General features: G+C 52.4%; 1 protein-coding gene across 1 annotated transcript; it reads right to left on the bottom strand.

Annotated features, from left to right (window-relative positions):
- Nucleotides 1-225: 225 nt before the first annotated feature.
- Nucleotides 226-5,585, bottom strand: LOC111549123 (translation initiation factor IF-2-like). The gene is made up of 4 exons (XM_023222239.1): nt 5,552-5,585; nt 5,018-5,119; nt 4,406-4,951; nt 226-417 (listed from the first exon to the last, which is right to left on the bottom strand). Exons 1-4 carry the CDS (start codon nt 5,583-5,585, stop codon nt 356-358), a joined length of 744 nt encoding a protein of 247 aa, XP_023078007.1. The 3' UTR covers nt 226-355.
- Between the last annotated feature and the right edge of the window lie 10,638 nt (nt 5,586-16,223).

Below are 16,223 nucleotides of genomic sequence, written 5' to 3' on the forward strand. Positions count from 1 at the left end.
AGCTATCTCATTTGAATAATGAAGAGAGATAAACCATTCCTAGCTCCTTTTTTATCAGTGAATAAGGACACAAACACTCAACAGAAATGGAATGCTCACACAAAGCTTCAGGTCTGATTTATTAGCCACTTTAGTTTCATAAAACTCAGCATTTCTATTAAAATAAAATGATGTCCAAAAGGTTTGCTTGTTTTTAAGAAAATTGCATTTAATACAGGGCAAGACTTTGTTATGGTTTTTTTTTTTTTTTTTAAACAAAGATCAAATTCTCCTGACTTCACGCCTGTTACTACAGCTGGAGGGAAACCGATTTCAGAATCTATCTGATATGTCGGATTTCTTTGTGGCATCCACTTCATCGCTCAGCAGCCAGCCATGATGTCATAAGCCCATCAGATTTCCGGTAGGGGGAAAACGCTGGGGAATTGGAAAGAATGGATGTTTCTTACCCATCAGGAAGGCAGGGGAAGAGGCTGGGTGTGTTTGGCAGGAGAAGCCGCGTGGCTGGCGGGGGACAGGAGCAGGCTCAATGTTTGTGATATTAAATGTTAGGCAGAAACCTGAAAACCCCAGCTACCCAGATGTTTTCTCAATATCCAGATGTCTGGCACTGAGCAGACCGTGCTCCCGCCTCCCAGGAGGTGCTCAGCGTTTTGGGCTTTGACCTCAGGTCTCCGGTGAGCGCACAGTGCCAGGAGCTGTACATCCTCGCGGCTGCCCACCCTTGGGTTTGGGATTTTTTTCTAAATCTTTACACATGGATGACAGGAGTAACTAGGTCCAGATTTTAAAAGCTGTTGAAACAGTGATTTGAGAAGTTCAGTCTCTGGAACGCTATGTAAGCCAAAAAGGAGGAAAAAAAAAAAAAAAAAAACCCTCAGCCAACACACACACAAACATATGTGACTCTTAAGCCATAGGACTTAAAAACCCAAAACAAAACCACCAAGTCTGAGAACCAGGGCTGGAGACCGACACTGAGAAGCGCTGAGCTCTCCCCCAGGAGAATGCTTCCCCCCAAATCAGAAAAACACCACACAGCTTTGTTCTTCTTGACAAAGCCCCTCGCTTCCAGGGAGCCGACAGTTGCCAACAAAAGCACAGGGTAGAACTCATTTACACGCAGATTGGGCTTCAAGGAGCCATCAAGTGCAGAAATGGAAATGGCTTTGCCTAGGAGCCCTGCCTCCCTACAACTGGTAATGGGGACCCCTGGAGCCTGGGGGAGCCCCGCAGGTCACAGATGGAGCAGGGTCCTGGCCTCCTGGTGGCCTGGCTAAGCATCTGCCCTGCAGAGGCCACCACCTAGGCTTGTGACATCACAGCTAATTGCCCCTGAAAATGAGCCAGGAACTGCAGGCCCCTCAGGGCTGCAAGCCTGAGACTTCACAGGGAGCAGCCAGGAGAGGCAGCTGGGGAGGGGCCATCGCCAATTAAAACCCAGAGCTCAGATAACAAGAAGTGGTTGAGGGGGACAGTATCGTCTCTGGTGGGGAGAGGGCAGGAGGAGGTGGGGGTGTGGAAGGGGCTGAGGGTGGGGTATTTGTGCCTTCATCTCCTACCACAATCCCCACCCCCAGCCTTTACAGATGAGGACATTGAGGCCAGGGGTGGCTGAGTGGCCTGCCCAGGGTCACCAGGCTAATTAGCAGGACAGCCAGTACAAGGGAAAAGAAAACACAGATCTGGCACTGCACTGGTCTTCCCTGAACTTATCTAATTTAATCCTCGCAGCACTCTGTGAGGGAGGGATTATCCCTAACCTCAGTTTCCAGAGAAGCCAGTGGAAGTGCAGAGAGCTTAAGTAATTTGCCCAAGGCCACACAGCTCATCATTAGCAGAACTCAGCCTGACCTTCTGTTCACCTGATTCTGAATCCTGTGCTCTTTCCGCTGGGTTGGGGGAGGCAGTTGAGGTTTAACTGTGAATTGTGAATCTGATCTAAATACATATTTAAAATGCAGATCCCCACAGAACAAAAGGGAGTCAATCATTGTAAATTAATTTTTTAAAGCCATTCCAGGCAGCAGGCTTGCTGGCCAGGTGGGTGGGTGGGGAGGCTGCTCTTATTCTGTCCTCGCCAGAGCCTGAATAAAGCAAGTTGACTGTCTCTCTAGCTGTGAGTGGCGGCCACTCAAAGCTCCTGAAGTGGGGCAGTGGGGGGTGTGGAAGACTGAAGAAAAGCTTTGTTAGGCATCTGCAAGGGCTTCATCTGCCCCAGGAAAGGTGCTAGGCATACGGGTCCGATGGAGCCAGGGGAGGGAGGATTCACTGTGTATAGAAACTATGCAAAAGAAAAAAAAAAAAAAAGAGTCAGTTCCCCTGAGCCAGGTTCCTAATTTCCAAGTGAGAGTTTCAATGAGCTGTGGGTCACCTGAGCAGCAACTGCTGGCCGGGAGACCTGACTGTGGGTCAGAGCGGTGCTGCCCAGGGCCCTGCCCACCAGGATGGGGGAAGCCGGGCAGTCACTGTGGTCCTATATCCCAGCTACTCTGGGGGCCCCGTCGGCCACCACCTTCTCCCAGAGCAGCACTTGAAGGAGACAAGTCTCCAAGAGATGGGACAGAAGAAAGAGGAGACAGGCCAGCCTGAGCTCAGGGAACAGGACTAGCGCCTGCCCTGGGCCTCCCCTGGCAGGTCTACTCTCCTTGCAGCCAGCCAGCCTTGGCACTGCAGTGGCCAGGCTGTGCCAGGCCTCTCCCTTCACAAGGCCTGCTGATTTCTTTTACTTTGTTTCTGTGAACGGCAAATGGGGTGTGGAGCCCAGGACTCGGGCCAGGGAAGAGGAAAGAAAAGTTTCTGCCATCTGGATGCCTGACCTGGCTGAGCCGCTCCTGTTTTTTCTGGGGAAATCCTACCCATCTTTTATTCGCTCTGCCTCCCATCCACCCAGAAGAGATTTGGGTCCTGCCTTCATGGCACTTACAATCAATAGAGGGAGCTAAACATTGACCCATCAATGGCATAAAAGTGCCCATGGAGGGGGTGGTCCCATGCTATGAGAGTCCATCATAGTGGAATCATCAAGTCAGGGAGGTCAGGGAAGGCTTCCAGGAGGAGGTGACATTGGTGCTGGGGCCCAAAGGATGAGGAGTGTTCATTGTTCTGACTCACTGTCATCCTTGCAGAGTCCCTCTCTGATATCCTCCTAAGGTCGCCTCCCCTCCCCATACCCTGGTCCCCTTCTTGACTTTCTGTTGTTCATCTATGTCCCTGCCTTTGTCTGGAAGCCCTGTGAGGGCAGAGGCCAGGCCTGTCTTAGTCACTGCTGAATTGCGCGTGCCCGGCACTTAGTAGGTGTGCCGGACCACCTGTGGTGGTCTATACTGCCTATTTGTGACTATTTGTTGATCAAAAGAATAAACGACATGTGCAAAAGGCCCTGTAGTGGGAGAAATCCCAGGACAGGAGGATGTGGGAGTAGGAAAGGGGCCAAACGGACAGAAGGTGATGGGAGATGAAGCTGAGCCTCCCCAAGAACCTCCCTAGAAATGCGGGTATCTCCTCCAGCCAAGGGAAAACCTTCTGCCCTTGTCCTGTGGCAGATTCTGCGGTAGGCTGTCTTCCTTCCCCTAGAGGAGAGAGTGTGGCATAAATACGCTGCCCCACCCGAAGCACTCCAGGCACAGCACCCCTGGGCACAAAGCAGGTGGGCACTAGCACCCTCTGCCCAGTACTCTCTGCCACCAGCTTCCCTCCTGCGTTCATTCTCTCACCCAGTGCTGCGGGGTCACCTGGAGCCACAGAGAGGCAGTGGGATTCGCCCCCAGCAGATCCAAGGGTCTAATCCAGGGCTTCCCTGCATCCCAGCCCCAGGTCTCACCTGCACTACCCCCATGGCTAGCACCCTTTCTCCTCACTGAGGCGGAGGTGGAAGGAGAAGAGGAGCCAGGACAAATGGGGTTTGAGTCCCCCGGTCTTATTACCAGCGTGGGACGGGTGCCAAATTGGCCTCTCCGCCCCTCAGCTTCCTCACAAGTGAGGTGGAGACTCCTCAGGCTTCCCCGGGGCCAGGGACACAGTGAGGGTTTGGTAATCCCCTCTAAAAGACTCAAAATGAGCCCCCCTCTGGTCTCGCTCTGTCGCCCCAAATCCCTCTCCCGCCTCAGCTGCAGCTTCTGCAGCTCCCGAGGAAGGGGGCACCCGAATTCCAGCCACTGAGGCTGGAGTTTGGAGCTTGCCCACGGAGCTTCTGCCCTGGGGGGCGACTGAGACCCGACAAGTGGGTCCCGTCCCCGCCCCAGATGTGCGCCTCGCCCCTCGGAGGCGCGGCTCCGCCTACGCCCAGACCCATCCTCCCAGCCAGCCCGCTCAGCGCGCTCTGGCAAACTTTCCGCGTCCAGAACCCGCCCGCGTCTACACCTGCTCGCGGTTCAACCGCAAGCGCACGTCTACACGGTCTCACCTGCCCCTGGGTTGCTGGAGGGTGCCTCGGTCACGGGTCCGCGTCTCCACAGGCTCAGCAGCTGCGAGTCCCCCGGACTGCCGACCTCAGCCTTGGAGATCCGTCTTGACCACCCCCGGATTCGGAGGCGCCCCGGCCGGACCACCTGTGCTGGTCTACACCTCCTCGGCAACCCCGGGTCACCGGAGATGCTTCGGTTCGAGGGCCCCACCTGCACCACCCATGGCTCTCGAGACCCTTCAGAGCGCGGACCCGGCCGAGACCCCGCGGAGCCGCTGCGCGTGGCCGGTGCCCGCGGTCGCCCCCCGGTCCCGTCCGCGGCGAAACTGCCGGGGCTACTTACCGGGCCCGCGGCCTCACGCTGCGGTCCGGGTTGCGCCGCCGCCTCTCTCACACATTTTGCGATATCGTCGTTGGCGAAAGAAAATGTTGTAAATCCTCCTGCGGCCACGTGGCTGTCCCCCACCTGCTTCTCTCTTTCTCTGGCCCTCAGGACAAAACGGCCCCGCGGCCGGCCGCTGGCTACGGGGTTCCAGGCGGGCGACGCTGGCCGCGGCGGGGCGTGGTCTGGGGCGGGGAGGGCGGGGCGTGGTCGGGGCAGGGGCGGGGCACGCCGGTTCCGGCCGCCCTCCCCCGGGAAATCGGGCCTGAGACTAGGGCTCCTGTTCCAGCTCTTGATTGGTCGGTCGGCCAGCAGTACTGACGTCTGATTGGCTGAGACAAAGAAGGGACTAAGGCCATAGGGATGGGGGTTGTGGATTTCATTCTCTGCCTCTTCGCTCTGGCGGCGGCCGCTGCTCTTTCGGACCTTTCTGAACTCTGCGGCCTTTTCCTCTCTGCTTCCGTGCTCCCTATCATAACGCTACCTGCATTTCCTTGTCCTTCTCTACCAAACAGTACCTGGAGATAGGGACATGGGGTTTGTGCTGCTCACCACTGTCTCCCCAGGGCCTGGCACACAGTACGGGCTCAAAACGCGTTAGTGGAATGAATTAGTGGAAAACATGCATACAGGTGTTTAGAGCTATCTTTAATGTTGGCAACATCCCTAGGAGATGATATTACTATTCTCTCCCATCCCTACAAGATGATATTACTATTCTCTCCCAAGGATGAGGAAACCGAGGTGCAGAGAAATTCGGTCACCTGGGAATGAATGGCTGAACTGATGCTGGGACATGCTTACATCGCTGGATCTCAGATCCTCTACACAGCAATGCCCTGTGCAGTGTCAGAGCTCAGTTTCCCGTTTATCAAGTGTTGTATTAGAGCACAAGATAGGTTAGAAGATGGATTATTACTGCCAGGCCCTGTGGCTCACGCCTATAATCCCAGCACTTGGGGAGGCCCGGGCGGGAGGAGCGCTTGAGCCCAGGGGTTCGAAACAGCCTGGCCAACATGGCGAAACCCCGTCTCTACAAAAAACAATTGAAAAGTTTTCTGGGCATGGTGGTGTGCACCTGTAGTCCCAGCTACTTGGCAGGCTGAGGTGGGAGGATCACTTGAGCCCAGGAGTTGGAGGCTGCAGTGCTATGATTGTACCACTTGCACTCCAGCCTGGGTGACAGGAAAAAAAAAAATCTCTACTAAAAATACAAAAATTAGCCGGTCATGTTGGTGGGCGCCTGTAGTCCCAGCTACTCGGGAGGCTGAGGCAGGAGAATGGCAGTGAACCTGCGAGGCGGAGCTTGCAGTGAGCTGAGTTGGCACCACTGAACTCTAGCCTGGGCGAGAGAGCAAGACTCCCATCTCAAAAAAAAAAAAAAAAATTGTTATTTCGGCAGGCCACGGTGGCTCAGGCCTGTAATCCCAGCACTTTGGGAAGCCGAAGTGGGTGGATGACCTGAGGTCAGGAGTTCGAGACTAGCCTGGCCAACATGGTGAAACCCCATCTCTACTAAAAAATACAAAAATTAACTGAGCATGCTGGTGGGCACCTGTAATCTCGGCTACTCGAGAGGCTGGGGCAGGAGAATCACTTGAACCCAGAAGACAGAGGTTGTAGTGAGCTGAGATCATGCCACTGGCACTCCAGCCTGGGCGACAAGAGCGAAACTCTGTCTCAAAAAAAAAAAGTGTCATTTCCATGAACATGCTTGAGCATGCTATACCCAACACTGTGCTTGGCAGTATGATTGACACAGCCTCTGCTTCCATGTTAAATTCCTGGTAACCTGCTGGGCTCTTTCCCTTCCTGGGAATCCACCCCCTGACCCCCCACTGCACCCCTATCACAGGGGAAGTTGGAAGCACTCTGCTCAACCCAGGCTGCCTTGCCCACTCTTGACAGTTTGGGGTATTTGGGGTGGATTTTCCTGTGGAAGGATCTTGAAGCAGACTGACTTGCCGGCTGCTGTTCTCTGACGGGAAGGAGGTCCTTGAGATGGCCCCCCAATAAGGTCCTTTTGATTGAGAGATGACGTATGAAATGGGATGGGGGAGAGGGCTTCCTCTGACAAAGGAAGGTGTAGAAGCTTCTCCTGGAGTTGGGCAGGGAAGGGTTAATCAACTAGAAAAATGCTGTCTGAGAGCCTGTCTCCCATTGGCAGCCAGATTGAGGCATGAAGAGGAGGAGCTGGCTTGATGGTGTGGTGAAGGAGTTCTCCCTGCATCTGTCTTTACATGGCCTTCTTACAGGGACATCAGTCATTAGATTTAGGCCCCATCCTAATCCAGTGTGACCTCATCTTAAGATGATTACATCTGTAAAGACCCTATTTCCCAATCAGGTTGCATTCACAGGTATCGGCGGTCAGGACTTCAACATACCTTTCTGGGGGACACAATTCAACAAGGCTCAATGAGGAAAGAACATTTTGATTAGAAGGGAACAGCAAGAGCAGAGGCCCCAGGGCTGCCCAAGGTGGATGCCCCTGTCCCTGCCCACTGTTCTCTTGGGATTCCACAGATCCTGGTGCCTGGCAGCTGCAGAAACAGAGATGGGAGGCAGCTGACCCTCTGGACATCAGGCCTTCTCAGCCAACCCTGCCCAGCCTGGTGCCAGAGGAGGGCCCCTCCTCCCTCCTCCTCCCTGGTCCTCACTCCCACCCACATCCCAAGATAGACAAGGACAATAAAAGCTGTTTCATAAGCAGCTGGTGATTAATTGCCAAGTTAATTAAAGAGGCAGTAATTGCAGTCTGATTTCAGAGGAAGGAGTGATGTCTTGAACAGGGGTGGGTGGTCAGCTTAGGTCTCCCTGACAAGGCAGAACCAGAAGACAGAAAGGATTTGAAAAGCCAGGAAGGAAAAACAGGCACACTTATTTTTTATTTATTTTTTAAATGGTGTCTCACTCTGTCTCTCAGGCTGGAGTGCAGTGGTGGCGCAATCTTGGCCCACTGCAACCTCCACCTCCTAGGTTCAAGTGATTCTCCTGTCTCAGCCTCCCAAGTAGCTGGGACTACAGGTGCATGCCACCACATGCCACCCATTTTTTTTTTTTTTTTTTTGACAGAGTCCCACTCTGTTGCCAGGCTGGAGTGCAGTGGCACGATCTCCGCTCACTGCAACCTCTGCCTCCTGGGTTCAAGCAATTCTCCTGCCTCAGCCTCCCTAGTAGCTGGGACTATAGGCGTGCACCACCACACCCACCTACTTTTTGTATTTTTAGTAGAGACAGGGTTTCACCATGTTGGCCAGGCTGGTCTCGTGCTCCTGACCCCAGGTGATCCTCCTGCCTTGGCCTCCCAAAGTGCTGGGACCACAGGCATGAGCCACTGCATCCATCCAAAGCACCCTCTTTCTAAAGGTACAACTGTTGGCTGGGCGCAGTGGCTCACGCCTGTAATCCCAGCACTCTTGGAGGCTGAGGCGGGTGGATCACCTGAGCTCAGGAGTTCGAGATCAGCCTGGCCAACATGGTGAAACCCTGTTTCTACTAAAAATACAAAAATTATCCAGGTATGGTGGCATGCATCTGTAGTCCCAGCTACGTGAGAGGCTGAGGCAAGAGAATGGCTTGAACCTGGGAGGCGGCGGTTGCAGTGAGCCAAGATCGCACCATTGCACTCCAGTCTGGGCGACAGAGGAAGACTCCATCTCAAAAAAAAAATGGGAGGGGGGCTTCAATCATAGCTGCAATATTTCATTTGACAGAGTCAGATGGGGGACTTAGATGCTTAAGCTTATCTTTGTACTTTTCTATGTCTTTGAAATATTTCATTAACATCCACACACATACAAAAAAATGGCAGGGGAGAGGTTAAGTGTTTCTAAATTCTAGTTTGGGATTTATAAATGGTTTCAAATACCAGTGTGCCTTACTTTACACAATGGAGAGGGTCTTAAAATTCTGTGTAAATTGAATCTCGTTGGCCCACCCAGTACATCTTAACACCACTGATGCTCTAGCTTCGTTTCTGATTGATTTTCCCTGGCAGAGGTACCAAATTCTTTGCTTTAAGTGTCAGGCTCTCTCTGTCAAGTAGTTAATGACCTATAAAGCACTTAAAACGTACTGGAGGAGATGCGATTTGGAGGCACCCTGCAGTGTATCCTCTCTTATTGTCGGTAATCACCCCTCATTTATTTGCTCTTATTGGTTTGGAATTTGCTATCAGGTTTTCCTGAAGCTGAGCCCACCAAGAATGGTCCAATTCTATGCGGGCCCAGATGGGTGCCTGGATTGGAACCTAGGGCCAGCGGGCAGCCAGTGTGGCCTCTTTCCTTACGAGCCCTTCGGCTTGGGTGCCCTGGTCATCTCTTGGCCACACATTCAGCGGCTCTGCCACTTGCCAGCTGAGTGACCTTGAGCATTCAGTGACCCCCTCCAAGCCTCGCCTTCCTCCTCCACACTGCCCCAGAGATGGTGCCTGCCCCTGGGCAACTGGAAAATGACTCCAGCCTGGTGAGGTCAGTGCTGAGAGTCGGAGAAGAGGCCCAAGGTCAGGGTGAGCACGGAGGTCATGACCGAGGCAAGCTCCAGGGTCAGAGGTCATAGGAAGCATCCCCAAGGAGCACAAAATAGGGTGGGCCACTGACCGGGGGGCAGGAGAGCCTCTCAGAGCGGGGTCCAGCCTGGGAGGCAGAATAGGCTCTTCTAGGAGGGAAAATGTCTTCAGTTTCTCTCTCTCTTTCTTCCTTCCTTCCTTCCTTCCTTCCTTCCTTCCTTCCTTCCTTCCTTCCTTTCCTTTCCTTTCTTTTTTTCCTTGAGATGGAGTCTTGCTCTGTCGCCCAGGCTGGAGTGCAGTGGTGTGATCTTGGCTCATTGCAACCGCCATCTCCCAGGTTCAAGCAATTCTCCTGCCTCAGCCTCCTGAGTAGCTGGAACTACAGGCATGCACCACCACACCTGGCTAATTTTTGTATTTTTAGTAGAGAAAGGTTTCGTCATATTGGCCAGGCTCGTCTCAAACTCCTGATCTCGGGTGTGAGATCAGGACCACCTGCCCTCAGCCTCCCAAAGTGCTGGGATTACAGGTGTGAGCCACCGCACCTGGCCTGTGTCTTCATTTTCTATGGCTGCTATAACTAATCACCACAAACCTGGTGACTTAAAACAACACACGTTAGCCCTATTGAGAAGCTGAGAGAAAAAAAGAAAGAAAAAAATTATATTTAAAAAACCCACAACACAACACACAATTTATTTTCTTACAGTTCTCAAGACCAGAAATTCAGGATCAGTTTCAACAGGCAGAAACCAGGGTGTTCACAGGGCCATGTTCCCTCCAGAGGCTTTGAGGAGTATCTGTTTCCCTGCCCTCTCCTGCCTCTGGGGCTGTGGCATCTTCTTCCATCTTCAAAACCAGTGGCGTAGCATCTTCAGACCTCTTTCTCTGCTTCCATCATCACACCACCTTCTGCCTTTGGTCTGTAATCTCCCTCTGCATCCCTCTTATAAGGGCATTTGTGATTGTAATGATCCAGGATAATCTCCTCATCTCCAGATCCTTAATCACATCTGCAGCACCTTTGCAATATAAGGTAACATTCACAGGTTCCAGGGATTAGGATGTGGCCATCTTGGCGAGCGTGGGATTCTTCAGCCTACCACAGAAGGCCACCAACCAAAGTGGTTCAGATCATGGATTCTGAAGCCACTGCTGGGGTCTGAATCTCAACTGCACCATCTGCCAGCTAGGTGACCTTGGGCGAGTTGTTATAGCTCTCTGAGGCTCAGTTTCCTCATCTGCGAAATGGGATCAGTGCCTACTTACCACCACAGATAAAAACTCAATAGGCATTTAACTGTCAGACAGGTAGGGGGAGTTTCATGTGCCAGAGCCTGGACCTTGAAAGAGGCCCCAGCAGGGCCCTTTTGTAGGAGGAAGGGAGGAAGGGCAGGAAGGGGGACGGGCAGGGCAGGTGGAGGAAGAAGCTGAACCATGTCCCAGGGATGTGTGTGTGTGCTCTGTCCTAAGGGTAATGAACAGGGGACAACAGAAGGTGTTTAAGTAGGGCAATTTTTTTTTTTGGTTTATTTTTGGTTTGTGTTATTGAAATGTAATTCACATATTATAAAATTTACCCTTTTAAAGTGTACAATTCAATGAATTTTAGCATATTCTCGAGGCTGTCTAACCATCACTGCTGTCGCATTCCAGAACATTTCCATTACCTCATGAAAAATCCCTATACCCATTAGCAGTTTTTTGGGTTTTTTGTTTGTTTGTTTTTTTGAGACGGAGTCTCGCTCTGTCGCCCAGGCTGGAGTGCAGTGGCGCGATCTCTGCTCACTGCAAGCCCCGCCTCCCGGGTTCACACCATTCTCCTGCCTCAGCCTCCCCAGTAGCTGGGACGACAGGTACCCGCCACCCGCGCCTGGCTAATGTTTTGTATTTTTAGTAGCTATGGGGTTTCACCGTGGTCTCGATCTCCTGACCTTGTGATCCACCCACCTCAGCCTCCCAAAGTGCTGGGATTACAGGCACGAGCCACCGCGCCGGGCCCTGCCCGGCTAATTTTTTGTATTTTTAGTAGAGACGGAGTTTCACTGTATTAGCCAGGATGGTCTCTATCTCCTGACCTCATGATCCGCCCACCTTGGCCTCCCAAAGTGTTGGGATTACAGGCGTGAGCCACCGTGCCCGGCCAGCAGTTTTTTTTTTTTCCTAGATGGAGTCTCACTCTGTCGCCCAGAATGGAGAGCAGTGGCACCGTGTCGGCTCACTGCAACCTCAGTCTCCTGGATTCAAGCAATTCTCCTGCCTCAGCCTACTGAGTAGCTGGGATTACAGGCGCCCACCACCACACCCAGCTAAGTTTTATATTTGTAGTAGAGATAGGGTTTCACCATGTTGGCCAGGCTGGTCTCAAACTCCTGACCTCTGGTGATCCGCCCACCTTGGCCTCCCAAAGTGCTAGGATTACGGGCGAGAGCCATCGTGCCCGGCCGTCTGGCTAATCTTTGTATTTTTAGTAGAGATAGGATTTCACCGTGTTGGCCAGGTGTGGGCCACTGCGCCTGGCCCTCATTAGCAGTTCTAAAGCTCTCTGCAATCTTGAACTCCAGGCTTGAACCCAGGAAGAAGGCAGGGGTGTCTTGAGCACGACAATGACCATCTATATTTCTGGAACTGGTCACTTGGCTGTGGGTCCTACCCTTATCCCTAAGACTCAGCTGCACAGACTTGTCCCAATGGGTCGGGAAGGACAGCAGCTCTCCTGGCTCCACGCCCGTCACATGACATGCCAGGGTTCCCCACCCGTAAGGGGCAGGAGATTGTGGGGCTGCTGGAGGAAGCTGCGAGGGCATTTGAGGCTGAGTGCTGGCTAAGCAGCAATGGCTCATGCTGGTAATCCCAGAACTTGGGAGGCCAAGGTGGCAGGATCGCCTGAGCTCAGGTGTTTGCAACCAGCCTGGGCAACATGGCAAAACCCGGTCTTTATGAAAAATACAAAAAATTAGCCAGGTGTGATGGTGTGCACCTGTATCCCAGCTACTCGGGAGACTGAGGCAGAGGACCACTTGAGCCCAGGAGGTTGAGGCTGCAGTGAGCTGTAATCGCACCACCGCACTCCAGCCCAGATGACAGAGTGAGATCCTGTCTCAAAAAACAAACAAACAAACAAAAAACAACAACAAAAAAACACATTAAAAATTATTTTTGGAAAACCATCCAATCAGTTAGAGAAAGAGAAAAAAGGAGCTTCTCCAGTGCTCCCCACACACCTCTGTCACCCACCCCTGGCCGGGCTCAGTTCTGCTGGGTACTTGGGGGAGTCCCAGGCCCCGAATGGTGAGGGACATGTGGCCTAGCCTAGAGGCAGCTGCGGCAGGAGGGAGGCCATCTGGTGAGGCAAGAGGTAGCGGTCAGGACATTGCTGAGTCCGCTGAGGCATCCCCTGGCAATCACAAGGGCTTCTGGGATAAATTAGCAGAACCACCCTAACAGGGCTCATGGCCCCTGACGCAGGCACGTGTCCTCGGAGCCTCTTGACAGCCTTGGCAGCCAGGAATCCAAGGGAGGTGGGGGAGGGGAATGCCGGCCTTTCCCCTGTGCCTGGCCTCGCCTCCAACAGCTCAGCACACAGCCTCCCCAGCTCTCGCCATTAGGCAGAGGCTGCTGGCCTTCCAGAGCCTGCACTTTTCATTGCCTTGCTTCTCCTGGTGGTGTGGGTGCAGCAACAGTCTGTCTCAATTTTCACACATGTAAAATGGGTCACATACTAATTAAAGATCACTTCCTGGAAATCAAAAAGAAAAATTCTCCCTTTTCACTAAGAACAGGTGTTGAATCACCAGTAAAGGAAAAGACTCCTTTATGTTTTGAACAAACAGCTCCTAAGCCCCTACTGTGAGTCAGGCAAAGACAAAGAGAGACAAATGAGGTATTTGCCATGCTTGGGAAACTCAGGAATTCTGGGGGGAGATGGATGTGTGTGAATTGATTCAGTTCGAAGAGGTCAAAGAAATAAGAGGATCGAGTAAACTGCTTGGTGTGGGAGGGGGCTTTAAGGAAGACTTCAGGGTGGAGGTAGCATTTTTATTTTTATTTTTTGAGACTGAGTCTTACCCTGTGGCTGATATCTGTGGTGTTTGCCACCACACCCGGCTAATTTTTGTATTTTTAGTAGAGATGGGGTTTTGCCATGTTGGCTAGGCTGGTCTCGAACTCCCGACCTCAGGTGATCCACCTGCCTTGGCCTCCCAAAGTGGTGGGATTGTAGGTGTGAGCCACTGTGCCTGGTTGGAGGTAGCATTTGAGCAGGAATTCCTCAGGCAAATAATAGGGTTCAGGGCCTCAGGGCAGGGAGAATGGTAGGAGCCCAGGCTCAGAGGTCGGGAGCTCAGCAACTTGGGGAACAGCCGACATGGATGGAAGCATGAATTGAGCTGGGGTGACTTTGGGCCAGCAGGAGTCAGTCAGAAATGAGCTAGTAGACTCCATGAAGATAGGACTGTCCATTACTTATTCCAGCCACAGCACTGGGCATGACACATAGTTGGAGCAACAAATGTTGTTAAAAAAATGAAGGTATGGCCAGGCATGGTGGCTCACACCTGTAATCCCAGCAATTTGGGAGGCTGAGGCAGGCGGATCACTTGAGATCAGGAGTTTGAGACCATCCTGGCCAATGTGGTGAAACCCTGTCTATACTAAAAATACAAAAAATTAGCCAGGCGTGGTGGCACACACCTGTGATCCCAGCTACTTGGAAAGCTGAGGAGCCGAGGCAGGAGAATTGCTTGAACCTGGGAGGCAGAGGTTGCAGTGAGAGGCAGAGGTTGCAGTGAGCCAAGATTGTGCCACTGCACTCCAGCCTGGGTGATAGGAGAGAAACCCTGTCTCAAAAAAAAAAAAAAAAAAAAAAGCTGAGAGTGGTAGCTCACACCTGGAATCCCAGCATTTTGGGAGGCCAAGGTAGGTGGATCTCTTGAAGTCAGGAGTTTGAGACCAGCCTGGCCAATATGGTGAAACTCCATCTCTACTAAAAATACACAAAAAATTAGCTGGGTGTGGTGGCATGTGCCTGTAGTCCTAGCTACTCCGGAGGATGGGGCGGAAGAACTGCTTGAACCCAGGAGGTGGAGATTGCAGTGTGCCTAGATCATACCACTGAACCCCAGCTTGGGCCTCACAGACAGGCTCCATCTCAAAAAAAAAAAAAAAAAGAGTGAAGGAGTGTTAAGAACCCTGAATGTGAGATGAAGGGGTTGAGCCCTGATCCTGCGGACAGTGGAAACCACTGTGAAGTTTGGTATAGGGTATGAGGTAGGGGTTATTAGAGGTTTGGCTCTCCCAGCACCAATTATTGAAAAGACTGTGACCCACTGAATGATGATGGCACCCTTGTTGGAAAGAATTGACCATTACCATAAGGTATGGCCGGCTTTTGAGAGAGGAATGATGTGGTCAGATATGTGCTATAGAAAGATCAGGTGAGCCTTGTTTGGACTGGGAATGACTGGGAGGAGGAGGAAGGGTTGGAGGGAGGCTCTTATGGGTGGACTTGATGGCAGCAGGACAGAAGGGGCATCTGAGAAGAGACATCCCTGGATCAGCCCATGGCAGGGAGCAAGGTACAGGGCTATGTCCCAAGCCAAGGCCAGGATCTGGCCCACTTAGGCCTGTGGAGCTCACTGGGGGATGGAGATGGGGCAGGCAAGGGAGAGACAGAGAAGATGCCCCCACTCCTCAGCCCCTCAAGGTCCTCAAAGTGGTAAAATAGAACCCACTCCAGATACAGCCATTTGCAAAGTCAGTTTTCAGGTAATGACAGGATTGTAAAGGCAAAACAATGCCAATTACACAGCATTATCCGGGATTATAAAGCTTCTAAGAGGCGCCTCACACCTCCAGGCATGCAGTGCCTGGGAATTTCCAGGGTAGACTTGGAATCAGAGCGTCCAGGCTGCCAGGATCCAGGCCTCAGAGCGGGTGTGGGCTGCCGGGGAGGCCCAATCCCTGGGGCTCTGTGGACCTGCTTCCATTTCCCCAAGGAGATAGAATACCGGGAGGCAGGAGGACCCCCCAACTTACACACACACAGAACATACACACACGCACACACACAATTCTGAGAAATTGGATACGAGGAATGTGAGGCTGCCAGCCCAACGCTGAAGGAAATATGTCCTTCCATGGGCTTCCCTAGTCCTGGGGCCACCACATCCCTCCATGACTCTTTCTGTCTCCTCCATCACCTCCCCCATCCAGCCTCAGGGACAGCAGGACTGCACACACACCAAAGCAGCCCAGCATTGCTCCTCCTGGCTGTGTGACCTGCAGCCAGTCAGCTTTTCTCTGAGTGGCAGCTTCTGCTTCAGTAAAATGGAGAGATCACCCCTGCCCACCATCACAGACTTATTTTCAGGATTAAATGAAATATTCTAGATAAAGAGTCTGAGGAATAGAAACCAGCCCAACCTCAGCACCTCGCGATTTGGTGGTGACTGTTAGAACAGTGAACTTCTACACACTGGGCCCCAGGAATCCCTCCTCATTTCCCTTAGAGAAAGTTTTGCAGATGTGTGTGTGCACAAGGATATTCCCTGCAGCCCCTTATGTGAGGTTGAAAAAATCATAAACAACTGAAAAGGCCTTCGATAGGGGCGTGATTAAATTACGATCCATCTGTCCTGCAGGATCCTTTGCTGTAATTGGAGTCTGGCAGCTCCTGCGTGCTGTCTCCGGCAGATCCCACCACGTGGGGCTGCATCAGCAAAGCAAGTGCAAACAACACCTACAGAATGAATCCGTCGCTGCTGTTCGGAAGCCCACACGGCGCTCCAGATTTTACATGTTCACAGGTAGGCACCTAGATGCCATAAAAGCAGCGACGAAGAAAACACTCCCAAATGACCCGATCGGTTACTGCTGGGGAGGGGATGGGTATGGAGGCTAGGAGGTGGCAGGTGCATCAGAGGGAG

This window comes from Piliocolobus tephrosceles, chromosome 19, assembly GCF_002776525.5.
Source record: "Piliocolobus tephrosceles isolate RC106 chromosome 19, ASM277652v3, whole genome shotgun sequence".
Taxonomy (NCBI): domain Eukaryota; kingdom Metazoa; phylum Chordata; class Mammalia; order Primates; family Cercopithecidae; genus Piliocolobus; species Piliocolobus tephrosceles.